General features: G+C 37.6%; 1 protein-coding gene across 4 annotated transcripts in view; it reads left to right on the plus strand.

Moving 5' to 3' along the window:
* The window catches only part of LOC101546518 (cytochrome P450 2C27-like), a 51,886-nt gene extending 32,293 nt beyond the window's left edge, over nucleotides 1-19,593 (plus strand). For all 4 annotated transcript variants that reach the window (XM_055119019.1, XM_004621852.2, XM_004621853.2 and 1 more), the window contains 4 exons: nucleotides 6,166-6,307; nucleotides 7,441-7,628; nucleotides 17,753-17,894; nucleotides 19,412-19,593. In XM_055119019.1, coding sequence (XP_054974994.1) covers nucleotides 6,166-6,307; nucleotides 7,441-7,628; nucleotides 17,753-17,894; nucleotides 19,412-19,593 — 654 coding nt within the window. The remainder of the gene's footprint in view (nucleotides 1-6,165; nucleotides 6,308-7,440; nucleotides 7,629-17,752; nucleotides 17,895-19,411) is intronic.
* The last annotated feature ends 256 nt before the right edge of the window (nucleotides 19,594-19,849 follow it).

Below are 19,849 nucleotides of genomic sequence, written 5' to 3' on the forward strand. Positions count from 1 at the left end.
CATACCTTCCCATTCCAGTTGTTGCATGATGTTCTTGAAACACTAAAGAGTTTCGGTGAAATGGTATCACCCTGCCAAACCCCTCTCTATGTCAATGATCACTTCCTTGTAGAATGGTGAGATCCTGGTGGTGAATCCATAATACAGCTCACAGAGGATGTTAATATACTGAGTTTGAATGCCCTGTCTGGCTAGAGCTTCAATGACTGCTTCATTCTTACCAGAATCAAAGGCCTTCTTTAAATAGATGAACCTTAGACAGAGCAGCATCTTGAACTCTCGCAAAACTTCAATGAGCTTGGTCACTGTGTTGGTATGGTCGATTGTGCTGAATCCTTTTCAGAACCCGGTTTGCTCTCGTGGTTGTCCTTTGTCTAGTGTTCTGCCTATTATATTCAGGATGACTTAAGTGAACAACTTGTAGATGACAGACAACAGGCAGATTGGGCAATAGTTGCTGATGCCATGCATGTCTCCCTTCTTGTACAACAGAATGATCTTGCTGGTTTTCCTATGGGACAGAACCTTGCATACAGGCAGGTAGCATGTGAAGAGCAGAGCCATTGTATTGATGGGTACTGACTGCAGATTCTTCACGTGTTCGGGTCTGACCTTGTCTGGACCAGACACTGTATACGTCTTTACTGACACAATAGCATGTGGGATTTTGGAAGGGAGGACGTTGCGAACGAGATACCTATCCTGCTGAATTTGGTATGTGGGCAGGTGGACGTGGCTGTCAAAGATCCAAGTACATGTTGTGAATAATTCTCTCAATTGCCCTTCTGGAAGATGTGATAGATCTATCAGGACATAGGAGGGCAATCATCTTGGTCTTGTAGTTGGCGAAGGACAGGAGAGTGTTGTGAATATTTTTCCTGGCTTCTGCCACATCAGCCAACACTGCTGCTCTTCTCTTTGAGGTCTTCCTTTATCGCTTCTCTGCATAGCTTTTCGAACTCAGACGTCAGCTTGTGGTTGCTTGAGGCAACGTGTCAAACCACGTTGATGAAGGAACGAGGTTTCCAATGGGGGCTGGAGAGACAGCACAGTCGGTAGGGCGTTTGCCTTGCACGTGGCCAACCCGGGTTCTATTTCCAGCATTCCATGTAGTCCCCTGAGTACCACCAGGAGTAATTCCTGAGTGCAGAGCCAGGAGTAATCCCCGTGCATAGCCGGGTGTGATCAAAAAGCAAAAAAAAAAAAAAAAATTCCGAAAACAGGCATCTGTAGCTTTCCCACTCTCAGCATTCTTTTTTTTATTATTATTACTTTATTTATTTTTTAATTAGTGAATCACCATGAAGGTACAGTTACAGATTTACACATTATTGTGCTTGTGTTTCCCTCATACAATGTTCGAGAACCCATCACTCACCGGTGCCCATTCTCTACCACCAATGAACCCCAAAACCTCCCATCCCAATCCCATCCCACGCACCCCACCCCACCTCTGTGGCAGGGCATTCTATGTTGTCCTCTCTCTCCTTTTGGGTGTTGTGGTTTGCAGAAGGAGCATTGAGTGGTCATCATGTTCAATCGATAGTCTACTTTCAGCATGCATTTCCCTTCACGAACTTGTTCTCCAACCACATTTTACGGCATGTTCCCTTCTCTATCTGAGCTGCCTTTTGCCCTAGCATGTGAGGCCAGTTTCCAAGCCATGGAGCAAATCTGGTATTTATTTCTGCTATTCTTGGGTGTTATTCTCCCATTCTGTTGTTTTATATTCCGCAGATGAGGTGCAATTATTCTATTCTGTCTCTTTCTGGCTCATTTCACTTAGCTTGATACTTTTCATATTGATCCACTTATATGCAAAGGTCATGACTCCATCTTTTCTAACAGCTGCATAGTATTCCATTGTATAGATGTACCAAAGTTTCTTTAACCAGTCATCTGTTCTCAGGTACTCGGGATTTTTACAGATTCTGGCCATTGTAAACAGTGATGTGATGAAAATATAAGTACAGACGTCATTTTGACTATACTTTTATGCTTCTCCAGGATATATTCCCAGAAGTGGGATTGCTGAATCAGATAGGAAGCATCCATATTGTTTTCCAAAAGGGCTGAACCAGTCGGAATTCCTACCAGCAGTGTAGAAGGTTCCCTTTCTCCCCACACCCTCGCCAACAATGTTTGCTTTGTTCCTTTAGATGTGTGCCAGTCCCTGTGGTGTGAAGTAGTATCTCATAGTTCTTTAGATCTGCATCTGCCTGAGGATTAGTGGTGAAGAGCATTTTTTCATGTGACTTCTGGCCATTTGTATCTCTTTCTTGGGAAAGTTTCTGTTCATTTCTTCTCCCCATTTTCTGATGGGGTTGGATGTTTTCTTCTTGTAGAGTTCAAACAGTGCCTTATATACCTTTGATATCAACCCCTTATCGGATGGGTATTGGGTGAATATCCTTTCCCATTTTGAGGACTATCTTTGTATTGTGGTCACTCTATCTTTTGCAGTAAAGAAGCTTCTAAGTTTAGTATAGTACCATTTATTTATCTATGTTTCCATTTGGTTGATCAGTTGCGTGTCATCTTTGAAGATACTTTTAGCATCAATATTGTGGAGGCTGTTGCCGACTTTGTCTTCAATGTACCTTATGGATTGTGGTCTGATGTTGAGGTCTTAATCCACTTTGATCTGACTTTTGTGCATGGTGTCAGGTCGAGGTCTAAGCCCATTCTTTTGCATGTGGTTGTCCAGTTATGCCAGCAACATTTGTTAAAAAGGCTTTCTTTGCTCCACTTCACATTTCTTGCTCCCTTATCAAAGATTAGATGATCATACATTTGGGCTTGTGTGTAGGGAGATTCTACCCTGTTCCACTGGTCTGAGGCTCTGCCTATGTTCCAATATCATTCTGTTTTAATTTTTACCACTTTTTAGCACAGTTTAACTCTCGGCATTCTTCAGGCAGTTATGGAGGTGATGAACCACCCAATCGTATTCCTCATAGATATTGTCAATGACTGCATCTTCCCATGTTGCCACAATAGTGCCAAAGAGCTCCCAGTTGGTGGTCATTCTGGGAGTTCTCTTCTTAAACTTAAAATTTGCTGACATTTCTCCCCGCTCTGTGAAGTAGAATTTTGCATGAAAGAGATGGTGGTCAAATCCCGTTTGGAATTTTGGGACAACAGGTAAATCAGACAGGCAAAACCTTTGATTGGATATGATGTGGTCAATTTTGTTGTGGAACTGTCCGCCTGGAGAATCCCATGTACAATCTTTAGATTTGGTATTCTGGAATTGTGAGTTACCATGTATGGTCTTGGTCAACATGATGAACTCATACAGTCTTTCACCCTGGTCATTCCATTCTAGGCCATGGGTCCCAATGTGGAGTTCTTCGGGCAATCTTCTCAGTCCTATCTTGGCATTAAAATCACTGACAATAATCTTGTAGAATAATCTTGTGGTCTTCTTTATAGAATTTCTACAACTCCATGTAGAACTACTCAATTTCTTCTTCATCGTAGTTTAATGTTGGTGTGTAGACCACTAAGATAGAAACTACCGGCAGTGAGCCACATGTATTCAAGTGTAATCGTCCAATTCAGGCATTCAAATGAATCAATGCTCGTGGCCAAGTTCATGTTGACAAGGACACCGATGCCACTGACGCCTCTGTTGTCACATGTTCTGAGGAACAGTTCTTCTCCAGTGTCGAAAATGGAATGATGTGATCAATGCCTTCTCGTTTCGGTCAGACCAATGATCTACTTGATTTTCCATGCTTGCAACAGCAGGTCCTCAATGGATGCTTCCAATGCCAGCATACATGTGTTGAAAGTACAGACAGTCATTTTAGTCTTTCTTCGTTTTGGCAGTCTAGTTTGTACCTGAGATTTTATCAGCCTCTCCTTGCTCATCTTTCTTAACGCTGCCATATTGGAGGCTTTTTCAGTGTCAGGTGGTTGAGGTTCATTGTTGTTACTGTTTTTGGCATATTGAATACAGCACGGGCAGCTTGCCAGTCTCTGCCATGCAGGTGGGATACTGTTGGGAGCTTGCTGGGCTCTTCAAGAGGAATGGAGTCTTTTAGAGGGCCTCCAATCGCCCTTACAGGTGTTCCCATGGTTCACACTATACTTGAAGCCCATCAAATATGGTACAAAAATTATGGAAAATAGGTATTATGTTTCTTAAGGTGTATTGCGTGGCTGCTTTGTGACCATGCAGTCTGGAAAGCAGCCTGAAGAGTGGCGGTGGCTATCTAGTGGAGGTAGTGGAGATCTTCCGGTGAGGTATTTATCTGGCTCCAGTAGGGTGGGGCGTCTGGGTTTCATCCCTGGAGCCCTAGAGATTGGAGGAGGCAAACAAAATCTTGTTTTGGGTCTCATTGAGCCTGGAGTGCAAGGTCACAAAGTTCTGCTTTACCTGGTTCTATGGGGGTTCACTCATGCGTGAGGTTTGGCCCGAATGTCCTGTTCCTGGAGTGAGCAGGTATCACTGGACTACACTAGCATGCAACAGGGATGAATGGAGACATTGCTGGCACCCTCTTGAGCAAATCAAAGATCAATGGGATGACAAGTGACAAGTGACAAGTATGCATGGTTAATATTTGTTTCAGTGTAAGGATTTATTTGTGGGAACTTCGTCTCTGCCATGTTTGTGAGGTTACACCAGTAATGTCATTATTACAACATAGAGTGCCCGGATCTGTGCAAGGGAAGACTTGCTGATTATTTATATGTTTGATTTCTCTCAGCATTATTTCATGGAATTGACATTAACTTTGTTTTGTCCAGTTTAATAATGATAGACCATGTGTTCATACCCACTGCATCTCAAACTTAATTCAGGAAATAAAAATAATGTTTTGTGAGTCAACTTATCATTTTACTGATATTAGATTTTTTTATAATATTTAAAATGTATTTTCCCTATAAACTTTATATAAACATTGTGGTTTACAAAGTTTTTAATGATGATTAGAGTTATTTTGAACTGAGAATTTAAGTACTATGTGAAGCCAATTATAACAAGGACATGATTATCAAGAAATTTCAAACATTCAGAGGTGCTACTCTGCTTTATTGTATTTATACATAATATTTAACATACATTTGTTCACTGATAAGTACAAGAACATAATAAAATTAATGCAATCCAAGGGATATGTTTGCAAATGCATACTCTTTTGTATGTTAATGATACCTTTCACATGTAAAACTTCCCCTTGCTATTCTATGTTACATATTTACCTCAGTTCTTTTTTCTTTTTAGTTTTTGGGCCGCACTCAGTGGTATTCAGGGTTACTTCTTGTTCTGCACTCAGAATCATTCTTCGGGGACTCTGCGGGTGGGATTTTATGCATTGTCTTCTAAATCAATATTAATTCTTAAATTTGTTTTCTAGACCAGATACATATTTCATTGAGTGTGATACACAATATTTTACGATACTATATTGTCTTTGGGAATCTATTGTTTTGTTAGGATATATTTAAGGTTGAGCTGCCATATTATCTATCATAGCATTTCAAAGTACTCACAATATTGAATTCATATAAATTTTCCACTGAGAAAATTGTAAAATCTTGAATCAGATATTTGTATCTTCCATGACAAACATCCACTTCAGCTTTTTATAATAACTAATATTATGCTTCTCTACAATTCAGAGTTGATTTATTATTATTCTCACAAGTAATGCATGTATTCACCTCCCATTCAGGGACTATAATTAGATTAGCATAGTCTAATACAGTGACCCTGGAATATCAGAATTAAATGTCTCCCACTATACTTCATCCACACAAAGTATTTTATAATAAGACTTAATTAATGATTGATTCCTCTCACCCAAGATGATATCTACAATGCTCTTCCATCTTAGTTTGGGATAAGAAGGAGGAATAGAGAAAATAATACACTCAATTCTCCCTATTTCTCACTGATAAAGATTATGTTCATGACACCTCTAACTGTGAAAAAAATCTAAAAAACAGAAATTATAGATGAGCAAGGAATTAGATGCTGGAAAATGGCCTTCTAGTCATCGGATCTACTGTGATTTGTCATACCGTATGTTAATATTTTCTAAAATGTAACCAGAATCTCATATGTTAGTTTAATTTTATAATATAAGCAATACTGGTCAGCTATAATCCTGGAAAATTATTTCTCAAATAATTTTATCAAAATCTTTTTAGGAAAAACAGAGTAAAGAGCAGATATTTACTTTAGGAAATTTGGTGATCACTATGGTTGATCTATTTGGAGCTGGGAGCGAGTCAACAAGCACCACGCTGAAATATGCTTTGCTTCTGCTGCTAAAGCACCCAGATGTCACAGGTATCGCCAGCATGGTAGTCTGGGAGAATTTCAGAAACATCTTGATAGACACAGCAAAAGCACACAGAGAGTCTTGTTTTTTCTTAGAAAAACTTCATTATTTAGTTGTCTGACTACTTGCTTAACTTCTCAAATGTAATAAAGAGAAAATAATGGGAATCTTTGTATACTATGAGAACATAAATGGGACAAACTAAATCATAGTAGGCAGTAAACAACGAAAAAAAGAAAACAGTGATTGGACTTCATGGGTTGTTATCTGTGACAGGATGTCTATCTTGAACTGGCAAGAACTACATATTTGTCTTCATATGAAAAAAATTCGTCCGAACAGTACATGTATTATTATTTTTTATTTTTTTTTTTGCTTTTTGGGTCATACTCAGTGATGCTCAGGGGTTACTCCCAGCTCTGCACTCAGGAATTACTCCTGCCAGTGCTTGAGAGACCATATGGGATGCCTGGGATTGCACCGGGGTTGGCCGTCTGTAAGGCAAACACCCTCCCCAATGTACTATTGCTCTGGCCCTTGGACAGTACATGTACTATTAGAGATCTCTCCTGTACTGATAATACTAACAATACACAATTATGCTGCAACACCACTTTGATCATTGTAATTTAATTTGTTTGTGGACCACACTCTGCAGTACTCAGTGCTTACTCCTTACTCTCAGGGATTACTCCTGGCAGTCTTGGGAGACCATATGGGGTGTCAGGTATCAAACCAGGTTGGCCACCTGCAAGAGAAATGTCTTACCTGCTGCACTCCAGTCCCTGTCATTTAATTTTTACTGAAACTTATTAGATATAAAATTAATACTTCCTAGTTTTCTTCCTAAACAGACTAAAATGTCTTAATTTTATTCATATTTTGTGACATTATTTCTGTCTTATTATCATATCGGCTAATATACAAGTATTTCTGTTTTCTTATCATATGTGCTAGTATATAGGTGTGGAGACATGTATCTTTAGTGTGAAATAGTTATATGCATAAATAAATTCTGTAATGTAGTTGATGCCTATAATGATGCTGGGACTTAGAAAATATTTTGTATATCCCTGAAATGGTGTACACATGTGATACTTATCGTTCCCTATTTCAATGAGTCATACTTATATCTCATCAGCCAAAGCCCGAGAAGAGATTGAGCGTGTGATTGGTAGACACCGGAGCCCCTGCATGCAGGACAGGAGCAACATGCCCTACATGGATGCCTTGGTGCACGAGGTCCAGAGATTCATTGACATCGCTCCCAACGGTGTGCCTCATGCTGTGACCCGCGATGTTAAATTCAGAAATTACTTTATCCCCAATGTAAGATTTTGTTGTTGTTGTTATTCTGATCTAAGTAGTTCTATTAAATAGGTAATCCTTTCACATTCTGTATCCAATCATCTAAGAATACAAGGTAATTGTGCAAAATGGTGACAGAATCAATCTGCATATAGGTTGTTGGTATCAATGTCTGTTATAAGATGATCTAATAGAGTACATTGCATTGCTCAATTGTGGTTTCCGCCTTCTGGGTAAAGGGCATTTTCCAGTACAGGGACTCAAAGATTTACTATCACTTATTTATAAAACTTTATAGATTTAGTGCTTACATTTTAAATCATTTTTTAATTTAGGTAAGAATTTTTTTTAAAATATTATAATCAATGTTTACAATGGGTTTAAAATCAGGTAAGACTTTACATAAGTTTTTCATTACATGGTGGTATAATGGTTATGCTTCTTTTTATTTCTTTAAAAATATTGGGGCCGGTGCGATAGCACAGTGGGTAGGGTGTTTGCCTTGCACGCGGCCGACTCGGGTTCGATCCCTGGCATCCCATATGGTCCTCCAAGCACCGCCAGGAGTAATTCCTGAGTGTAAAGCCAGGAGTTACCCCTGAGCATCGCTGGGTGTGACCCAAAAAGCAAAAATAAATAAAAAAAATAAAAATAAAAAATTCAACTGTTTGGGTCTGGAGTGATTGCACAGCAGGTAGGGCATTTGCCTTGCACATGGCTGAACTGGGGTCGATGCTCAGCATTCCAAAATGGTCCCCCGAGCACCGCCTGGAGTAATTCCTGAGTGCAGAGCTAGGAGTAACCCCTGGCAAAGCTGGGTGTGACCCAAAGAGAATATATATATATATATATATATATATATACACACATATATATACACATTTATATATGTATATGTATATATATATATTGGGTCTTCTTATTTTGACTTTTTTAAGCCTAAGTAGAATTTTCTTACATTACTTGATTAAAAGATATGAGAGAACAATTTTTAAAATTGTCACAGATCTTTTACATAGCAACTTTAAGGTGTAGAATTTCCTAGTTTTACATGAAAAGGTTTTAAAAACTAAAATCAATAAAATAAATATGCTTAGCATTGTATAATACATAAATTCATGTGTATACATCTATATGCATTTACACATATATTATAATCAATATTTACAAAGCGTTTAAATCAGGTAAGAGTTTACATGTTTTTAATTACACAGTGGTATAATAGTTATGCTTCTTTTTATTTCTTTAAAAATATTCAACTGTTTAGGTATGTATACACCTATCAACACCTATAGATGTATACACCTATTAACACCTTAAATATTTCAGTGTATATAGCACTGCACTGCACTGTCATCCCGTTGTTCATCGATTTGCTCAAGCAGGCACCAATAACGTCTCCATTGTGAGACTTGTTGTTACTGTTTTTGGCATATTGAATACGCCATAGCTAGCTTGCCAGGCTCTACCATGTGGCCAGGATACTCTCGATAGCTTGCCTGGCTCTCCAAAAGGGACGGAGGAATAGAACCTAGGTCATCTGCATGCAAGGCAAATGCCTTACCCGCTGTGCTATCGCTCCAGTCCTCAGTCCAGTGCTATCCCTCCAGTCCTCAGTGTATATGTTTAACAATAATTTATTTTTGTCTCAAGCAGTATGATAGCGTTCATACTCGTCATCAATATATTAATATTTTATTTTTTCATTTCAATAAGTTTTCAAAGAGTAACATATAATTTGGCTATCTTTCCCTTTAGCACTGTGCTAACAGTGGTGCTCAAGGGTTGCTCTTGGCTCCGGGCTCAGGAATTACAACTGGTGGTGCTCAGAGGTCTATATGTGATGCTGGGGATTGAACTGTGGCTGGTTGCATGCAAGGCAAATGTCCTACCCACTGTATTACCACTCTGGCCCTTTAATTGAATTTTTTGCCCCACAGTGTTTGCTGTTGTTCTTCAAGAGTGTTTTAGACATTCTGAACTGAAATATACAGAGGCACTAGTACCATTCGTCCCCTTCCTCCTCTCCCTTTGGAATCTCATAGCAGAGCTTTGCAGATTCCCTTGATACCCGCAGGTGTGCCTTAGGGCTTGCTGGGCAAGCACTTTTTAAACCACTGGAGCCACCTTAAAGACCCTCTTCTTCAGGACTCACAAACCCATGGTACTGTTACTGTCTTGGCACTTCCATGTGACGGGCCCAGGATCTAAAATCCCAGTCTCCTGCTTTTTAGGCACGTGCTTTAGACCACTAGGCCATCTTCCAGTCTTTGTGTCTTGGTTGCTAGAGGAAATTATTGATGGCTTAAATTAAGTAGTTTCCCACCCCCCTTTTCCAAATTGGTGTTTGCATTGCCTTCAAATTTAGAAAACCATTAAATGCTTACTGTAAAACAGTGGGTAGGGTGCTTGCCTCACAAACCCCGTCCCACCTCCACCCCCAAGCACTGCCAGGACCTGGAGTAAGCCCTGAGCATTGCTGGGTGTGGCCCAAAAACAAAAATTAAACTTTTTGGGGAAGGGGGGATGGAATAGTGTTGCTCTCAGTAGCTACACCCAATGCAGTGTCCAGAAGTCACTCCTGGAAGTATTTGGGAACCATCTAATGCTGGAGATCAGACCCATGGCTCTTGGATTAGATCCAGGGCTCTTGGATTCAAAATATGCACTGCATCCTCTTGAGCTGTTTCCATGGCCCATTACTGTGAAAATTTTGAAAATGCAAGTAAATCATATATATATTTTTACCTTAAGATAAGGTAGAAAAGTTAGTTTATATATAACTGAATTTTATATAGCTGAACCTCCCTCTCAGGAAACCTGGCATGGTACACAGGGCCTGGTAAGCTCTCCGTGGCGTATTCAATATGTCAAATACAGTAAAAATGATGGGACTCATTCCCCTTACCCCAAAGAGCCTCCAGTGCAGCACTGCTGGGAAGAATGAGTAAACAGAGACTACTAAAATCTCAGGGCTAGGATGAATGGAGACATTACTGGCACCCACTCAAGCAAATCATTGATTGATGACAGTAATACAGTGATACAGTGATCTTTCCCTTTAGTTTTCTGTTATTCTATTTCTTGTTTTTCCTTTCACTTCACTTAAATTTGTGGTGTCTGAGACAACAGACAAGCAAACTATTTCTGAGTCTTATTTTGTGTAATTGTTTTCCAGAGATTAGTTACAACTTTGACCAAATATGCACATAGTTGCTTTGTATGTCCCACTCTAAGTGACTAGGGAAGTGGATAATGTCATTTATGCCAGAATTGATTGTTACGATCTAGTAATTTCTGAGGAGATATATATGTTTGTTTTTTAGTTTTTTTGTTATATTTTGGTTTTTGGTTTTGGGTTTTTTTTTTAGTTTTAAAATAAATTTTATTCAGGCACTCTAATTTACAATTGTGCCAATAGTAGAGTTTTTGGCATACAATGTTTTTTTTATTGATTCACCATGAGATATAGTTACAAGATTTCATGTCTGAGTTGCATCACACAATGATCAAACACCCATCTCTCCACCAGTGCACATTCCCCACTGCTAATATCCCCAGTATATCCCCATCTTTCCCTCCCTCCCCCTGCATCCATGGAAGACAATATTCCCCATACTAGCTCTCTACTTTTGGGAATTATAGTTTGCAATGCATTTACTGAGAGGTTATAATGTTTGGTCCTTTATCTACCTTTGGCACACACCTCCCATCCTGATGAGATTCTTTCAACCATCATTTTCTTAGTGATCCCTTCTCTATTCCAGCTGTCCTCTCCCCACCTGCTTGTTTTGCAGGCTTCCAACTATGGAGCGTTCTTCCTGACCCTTCCATCTACTGTTCTTGAGTGTCGGTCTTGTGTTATGTTATTTATACTCTGCAAATGAGTGTAGTCCTTCTATATCTTTTCTTATCTTCCTGACTCATTTCACATAGCATGATACTCTCCATGTCTATCCAATTATAAGCAAATTTCATGACTTCATCTATCCTTACAGCTGTGTAGTATTCCATTGTGTAGTTGTAGCAAAGTTTCTTCAACCAATCGTCTGTTCTTGGGCACTTGGGTTGTTTTCAGATTTTGGTTGTTGTGAACAATGCTGCAGTGAACATATAGGTACAGATGTCATTTCTACTGTGCTTTTTTGCAGCCTCAGGATATATTCTCAGAAGTGGTATTGCAGGGTCATGTGGAACCTCACTTTCTAGATTTTGAAGGAATGTCCATCTTGTTTTCCAAAAAGGCTGGGTCAGTCAGCATTCCCACCAACAGTGTAAGAGCATTCCATTTTCCACACAGCACTGGTTGCTTTTGTCTTTTTGAATGTGTGCCAGTGTCTGTGGTGTGAGATAATATCTCACTGTTGTTTTGACTTGCATCTCCCTAATGATTATTGATGTGGATCATTTATTCATGTGCATTTTGTCCATTTGTATTCCTTTTTTGAAGAAACTTCTGTTCATTTCTTCTAGCCATTTTTTATGGGATTGGAGGGTTTTTTTTTCTTATATAATTCTACTAGTGTCTTGTATATCCTTGATATTAACCCCTTATCAGATGAGTACTGAGTAAATATTCTTTCCCATCCTTGTGGGCTCTCCTTGTATTTTGATCACTGTTTCTTTAGAAGTGCAGAAGTTTCTTAGTTTGGCGTAGTTCCATTTGTTCATCTTTGTTTCCACTTGCTTCATCACTGTTGTTTCATGCTGAAAGATGCTTTTAACTTCAATGTCATAGAGGGTTCTGCCTATGTTTTCCTCTCTGTACCTTATGGATTATGTCTGATATTGAGGTCTTTAATCCACTTTGATCTGACTTTTGTATCTGGCACTAGACAGAGGTCAGAGTTCATTTTGTTTTTGTTTTGGTTTGGTTTTTACGTTTCTCTAACATGAAACTAGGAATGACATTTCAGTAAGTTATAAACAAGATATTGACCAATAATTTTCCAAAATGTTTAGCCTGATGGATTAAAAACTACTTGAAGCAATGATCCCATATGAGTTATTGCATATGATGATTTATCTAATTTTATTTTTTCTGTGCATCTAGTTAGGGTTAATCTTTGAGGAAATTTAAACCATATTTATTTTAACATTTTTGAGGTAACATTGGTTTATAAACACATAAATGTCTACACACTCACAAGGTACACACTTTGCTACTAGCATAATTACAGTACACTCCACCACAGTACAGTTGTTACTTTTAGGTCACTCTCCTCCACAAAGTAATTTAATTTCTTTGGTAAATCTTAGAAATTTTTTAAAAAATTATTTATATTAATGTAGAAAAAAGCCACAACTGTTGACATAATTCATTGTAAAGCTAAAATTTATTAGATAACAATGCTCCAATATTAAAATTGATAAGTATAAATATTTATTTTTGTGAAAATTTTTAAATCTCATCACTGTCTCAGGATTTACTAAGCTCTTTGTTGCTATTTGAGTCTTCTGTATTACTGGGTTTTTTTTGTTGTATTTGGTTGGCTTCTATGTTACTTTAGCATCCAATTAGGTGTCTTCCTGCTGGACTTACAGCATCTTGAGAAATTTGGAGGTGTTGTGCAGTCACATACCAGAGCCTTCAGAATCTTTGGTCTGAGCCAATAAGTTGACATGGTGGTGGCTGTGGGACGTGATTGTGGCTGCCTGGGATTCCTGAAATATGGGTGTGGGAGAGGGCTTCCTACACCCACTCTGAAAAGACCCCAGATTTCTCAGCTTTGACACCAGGGTACCTGAAATATTTTGCAGTTTGGTGTCTCTGCGGAAAATATTAGTGAAGTGGTGGAGTTAACCCTTGGTGTGGCTCCAGCGGTAGGGAGTGGGTACAGCTGTTGGGGCTTCAGCAGGGTACTGGGTCCTTCTGCTTCCCAAGGGGGTACCCTAGAATGTTTGTACATTTTAGATGTTTGGCTTTCATCTCCTTGAAATTTAGTCATGAATTAGTAGAACAGGACCTGTGGGTAAGTCAATATTGCAGGCAGTTGTGCGAGGTAGACATGGATGCCTAGGGAATATTTTCATTCCAACTAGTCTATTCCCTTACCTTCTTACTTTACCACATGTGAAGGAGGTCACCCAGTCTTTGTCTTTCACTTTCTGACTGATTACACTTAGCATGACATCCTCCAATTCAGGTTAGACTAAGAAGCAAGAGTTCATCTTCCCTCATGGCTGAATAGTTTTCCATTGTGTAGGTGTTCCACACCTTTGTCACTCATCTGTCACTGAGCACTTATGTTGTTTTCAGATCTTGGCTATTGTAAGTCATGCTTCAGTGACCATAGGGTGTGAATATATCTTTTCAAATAAGTGTTTTTGTGTTCTTGGAATAGATACTTTAAGTACAATTTATGTGTCATATGGTGTTCTATTTTTAATATTTTTGAGGTCTTCATTCTGTTTTCCATAGTAGTTGAACCAGTTTATGTTCCTACCAACACTGAATAAAGGTTCATGTTTCACCACTTCCCTGCTGGCTCTCATTGTTTCTGGTCATTTTGATATGTCACTCTCACTATGTGAGATGCTATATTATTGACAGTTTTAGTTAATAATCACTGATAATAATAATTTTTCCCATGTGCCTGAAAGACATCTTTATCTCTTCACTAGCTACCTCCTCTTCCTATTTCTGATGGTGTCATCTGTTAGTTTTATTGCAGTTTTGTGTACTCCTTAAATATCTTCATATTTGCCCTGTGTCATAGTATGTGAATAATTTACCTATTCAGTTATGATGTCTTTTGTTTTAGTGAGTTTATTTCATGGTGAAGAATCTTTATAGTTTCATGTATTTTAATTTGTTCATTGTGCCATGTGTCAAACCCAGGGCCACTCACATCTTTGCCCGATTGCCCAAATATTTTTTACAATAGTACAAAATATTATTGTTTTCTACTTGCATTACTGCTACAACATGCCACTATCAAAGTGTCTGGATCCCTTCCCGTTATTCCCTGATTCCCCTCTCACCAGCACACTAAGGTCATGGTTCTCTTGATCATAACTTGTAGTTGTTTCCACTGGGGATTTTATAATCATTTGAATATTCTTTAGGTCCTAAATTGAAAGGAGTCACTTGATCCTTATGTTTTTTATTCTGATTCATATACCTCAGTATGACTTAGTCTAATTTCATCCAGTGAACTACAAAATTTGATCTCATTTCATAGCTGAATAGGATTCCATTGTGTATAAACCACAAGTTTATAGTGACAGTGACAGTGACAGTAGTATCTCATTAAGGTCTGTCCTGAAATTGTGGAGTCTGGTGGGGGCATGGTGGTGATTTTGAATTGTGGGAGCAAGAAGCTGCCAAGGGCTCTGCTTGGGTGGGCCCCAGATTGACCTGCCCCCTCTGATTGACCCTGATCTATTCAGCCTTGCACAGGCCTGAGATTAAACGCAGTTTTTGATCTCTTCCAAGATTTGTTTATGGAACTCTGAAGCAAGGCCAAAAAAATGAGCTTGTATAGCTGAGCCAGAGGTGATTTGTGGGCATGGATCTCACTTATCTAAACTTTGGCCATTTAATTTCTCAGAGAAACTCGTTTCTGAGTTGTTGATGTTTGCCCAGAGGCACAGCAGCAAGTTGGGTTTATCAGGAAGCTTAAAGTTTAAGAGAGACATCAGACTGCTGATTCATTTTGCCTTTCACCCCACTCGGGTAGAGTTTGAGCTGCTGGTGGCACCAAAACCTCAACATGTCTTTCTGATTAATGTTTTAAAGTTGTTGTGGTAGTGGCCAATGATAAAACTGCAGGGCCAAAAGAAAACTCTATTCCTAAATTTTTCACACTAATACAAACCATTTTCCAAAGAAGGTGAAGCAAGCAACAGTCTAAACATCAGTAGATAAAGTTTCTGTTTCCCAATATATCTGCTAATACTTATTCTTCCCTGACCATTTTATATAAAGCATTCTTGCTGGTGTAAAATGATTACGTTATCATTTTAATTTGAGTTTCTCTGATTAATTGTTATGCAACATTTTTCCAGTGTCTTGGCTGTCTTTACACATTTTTGAGAAATTGTTTATTCACTCTTCCCATTTTGATACGTTTTTTTGTTACTTTGTGTTGTTGAGTTTTTAGGGTGATAATATAGATTTAGATATAGATATATATGATAGGTGCTTTCTGTTTTATATGTGATGTTCATAGAATTTCTACCAGTTAGTTGGGGTTCCTTTTATTTTAGACCTCATATCTTCCACAGTAATGGAGCATATTAATTAATATAGACCCTTTTGATGGTTTCTGCTTTGTTTTCTTTGCCAGTGGGGTCAAATATTTAAAACCTCTGAGGTCAAGATCTTTGAGCTCTGCCTATGTTTTCCTCAGTGTATTTTATGAATAAGGATTTGATATTAAAATCATTAACCAGTTTTGAATCAACTGTTACGTACAGTGTGATGAAGGGGCTCGAGGTTTTTTTCCCATTTGTTTTATTTGGATAACCAGATTTTTCAACACCATTTGTTAAATGGCTATTTTTGTTCCACTTCATAAACCTAGGGTCTTTGTTATAAATTCACTGCCCATATATCTGAAGTTAATCTCTGGACCTAAAACTATAGTCTGCTGATCTAGACTCTTTGTATCATTACTATGCATTTTTAATGACTATAACTTTGTAGTAAAGATTAAAGTCTGAGAATAAAATGTTTCCCAAATACTTTTTTCTTAGGATTATGTTGGCTATTTTGTGAGTATTAAGGATTCATATAATTTTATTATATGATATAAAATTAAAGATATATATATATATATATATATAATTCCATAGAGATTTTTATGAGTGTGGTGTTGCATCTATAAAGTACATTGTTTAAAATAGTTATTTTTACAATGTTGATACTACTTTGAAAATATTATGCATGATGATAAGGTAAGATAGTATTTATTGCAGGGAAGCAAGTTTGTCTTAGCATACATAATTATGCAATTCACAGCAAGTTTGTTTTAACAAATATAGTGTGATTCACAACAGTATTAAGAGGACAAGAACCTCAGGATCATATTTTTAGATGCAGAAGAAACATTTAACAAAATCCAATCAACCTGGTAGAGACTCTCAACAAAATAGGGGTAGAAGGAACTTATCTCTGTACCGTAAGAGCCTTATAAACTCATGGGTATCATTATCCTTAAAAGAAAATTGAAAAGATTCCCCCTTAGTTTAGGCACAAGACAAGTATTATATGAGAAATCCTTGACACAGCAATTAGACAAGAAAATAAAACAGAGAAAGTCAGATTAATAGAGAAGTTATATGATCACTATGTAAAGAGGACACCATATTGTACAAAGAGTACCCAAAGATTCCCCTAAAAATCTCCTAGAACCAAAAAACCATAAAGTAACAGACTACAAAATCAAATGCACAAAATTATTGCATTCTGATGTGTTAATAAAGGCATAGAAAAGCAAGAACAAAGAGAGATAATATGTTTTATTATAATTTCAAATATAGCTAAATATCTATGAATTCATTGTACAAAAGAAAAGAAACAGTTAGTGAAAATTATAAATTCCTTCTAAAATAAATAAAAGATGGCACAAAAAGTGAAAAGATAGTCTAGTTCACTGGTCAAAAGAATTACCACTGTTTAAGTGCCCATTACTTGATTTTTAGCTAAGAAAAGTAAACTATTTGGCAATGCTAAATACTAGTACTTGTTACTATGCTATTTAGTTATAAAAAGAGAAGTATTTTTCATTAGATCACATATTTATTTATAAAAGTCTTATATAAAGATAATACTAAACTCAAGTTTCATACATACTTCCATTTTATTTTGATCCATATTAGAAATTAGTGAAAATAGAAATAAGATAATCCATCTGATAGTGTAAAATATCAGTATCCAAATAAACAGGATGGATTCCGAGGTCTGGTATCCTAGATCCCATGTATTCAGTATTAAATACTATAGAAGCCCTCATTATTAACATCACCATCACTAGTTTTATACTTATCGTTCTGTATTTTCCATTTTATCTGACTCAAGATAAACTGATATTTCTTGGAAAGAGACTTTTAAAAACAAATCTAAATGATTGGATTGAATTATTTTGAGTATTTTTTCCAGCTTCACAACTTCCTTCTAACTCAGTTTATATTTATTTCAGGGCACAACGATATTAACATCACTGACTTCAGTCCTGCATGATGACAAAGAATTTCCCAACCCAAAGGTGTTTGACCCTGGTCACTTTCTGGATAAGAATGGCAAGTTTATGAAAAGCAACTATTTCATGGCTTTCTCAGCAGGTAACAAATGCTTAATTCCTTTGTATTTAGAGGACAAGAAACATTTGGGGAATTAGTAAAAACTCATGTAGTACCCATTATTTTTATCCAGATTTAGTTATTGTGAGATTACAAAAGTATTTATGATTGGCAGGGGATTGGAGCAATAGTACAACAGAGATAGCAGTTTCCTTGCACATGACCAACTCTGATTCTATTCTCAGCATTCCACATAGTCATGTCCCCTGAGCACTATCAGGGGTGATTCCTGAGTGCAGAGCCAGGAGTAACCCCTGAGCATTGCCAGGTGTGTCTCCAAAGCAACCAAACAAAAAGTTATTCATGGTTGGGTTTCAGGCATGAAATGTTTCAACATGGGTTATTTCACCAGTGTCCACTTCTCTTTCTCATTGGTCCACACCCTGAGCCTCATTTACCTTCCATCCACCAGTCTGCTTCTATGAGAGGTGCTTTAAAAAAATTCTATATAAGTTTTTGCACTGTGTTTTACAGTACTGTTGCTGATAGAGTTTCATACATACACTTTACCTCCTTTCTGCACCATCTCCTCCTGCTTCAACACTCCACTCCATCCTAGATATTTTGACCCTCCCTAGCCTATCCCCTAGCTTTCTCAAATGGCGTGTTTCCTACTGAAGACCAGTTCTCATGCTCTTTATTTCCAATGTCTTTAAGCATATATTGTCCCACCATTATGGTTTTGTATATCCTGCATTTAAGAGAGATCATTGTGTGTGTGTGTCTCTCTCTGACTAACTTCACTTAACATGATACTCTCCAGGTTTCTCCATGTAGTAGCAGCAAATTTTCTTTATCTTTTCTTATGGCTGATTAATATTCCGTTGTGTATATATACAATAGTTTCTTTATCCAATTATCTATTCTTGGACACTTGAGTGCTCACACATGGGTTGATAGAATTTCTGCCTCTTAGTAAAAACATCCATCTTAGTATCCATGCAATTTTCTTTTTATGATAATAATTATTGATCCAGATCACTGGAACTTTGGGTATTTCTTCCAGATTTTTAAAAGGTTAGAAACACAATTTTATCTAGGTATTAAAAATATGAATGAAGGGCTTAGCATAAATAACAGTGTAGTAAAATATCTGAACTTCTTGGTTTATTGAATTTTCCTAAAGGAAGTAATAGCAGAAATGTGAGGTTATGAAGAATGGAAACAAAGTAATGGAACAAAAGAGTAGGAACAGAAATTGCTAGTAATACCTGTGCATTTCTAGAGAAACACTGATCAAAGATTTAAAGGTCAAAATAGCAATGAAAGGATTATTTAATGAAGTACTTGGTATAATGTTGATCCTCAGTAAATATTTACTTAAAGAGAAATATGTGTTTAGGTAAATGGATGGCATATGTGTCTACCTTTTGTCCATCTGTCTATTCAAACCTTCTGTCTTTTATGCAAGCATTCATCATATAGGTATTGCATATTTTCCTTCTAACAAGAGAAAAAATGTTCAATATTTTTTTGCATTCTGTGTTTGTTATTTTCAGGAAAAAGAGCATGTGCTGGTGAGAGTCTGGCTCGCACGGAGCTGTTTTTGTTTCTCACCACCATTTTACAGAATTTTACCTTGAAATCTGAAGTTGATCCAGAGGACATTGACACTACCCCAACTTCAAATGGACTTATTTCTCTACCCCCTAACTACAAACTCTGCTTCATTCCTCTGTGAAGAGTAGAGACCATTTGGGTTTTACTGTGATATTATCTATAATCCTGCTCACCTAGGGCTGGGTCTACCTCCTTTCATTTTTATCCATTTCCTGAAATTGCTCTGTTTACCTATACCTTCTTCATCGAAAAGCCAGGAAAAACCAATGTACATTAAAAATGAATTTCCAGGGCTGGAGTGAACACAGTGGGTAGGGTATTTGCCTTGCAAATAACCACTATGCATGGCCTGGTGTGACCCAAAGAGCAAAATGAAA

The sequence above is a fragment of the Sorex araneus genome, chromosome 11 (assembly GCF_027595985.1).
Source record: "Sorex araneus isolate mSorAra2 chromosome 11, mSorAra2.pri, whole genome shotgun sequence".
Lineage (NCBI taxonomy): Eukaryota > Metazoa > Chordata > Mammalia > Eulipotyphla > Soricidae > Sorex > Sorex araneus.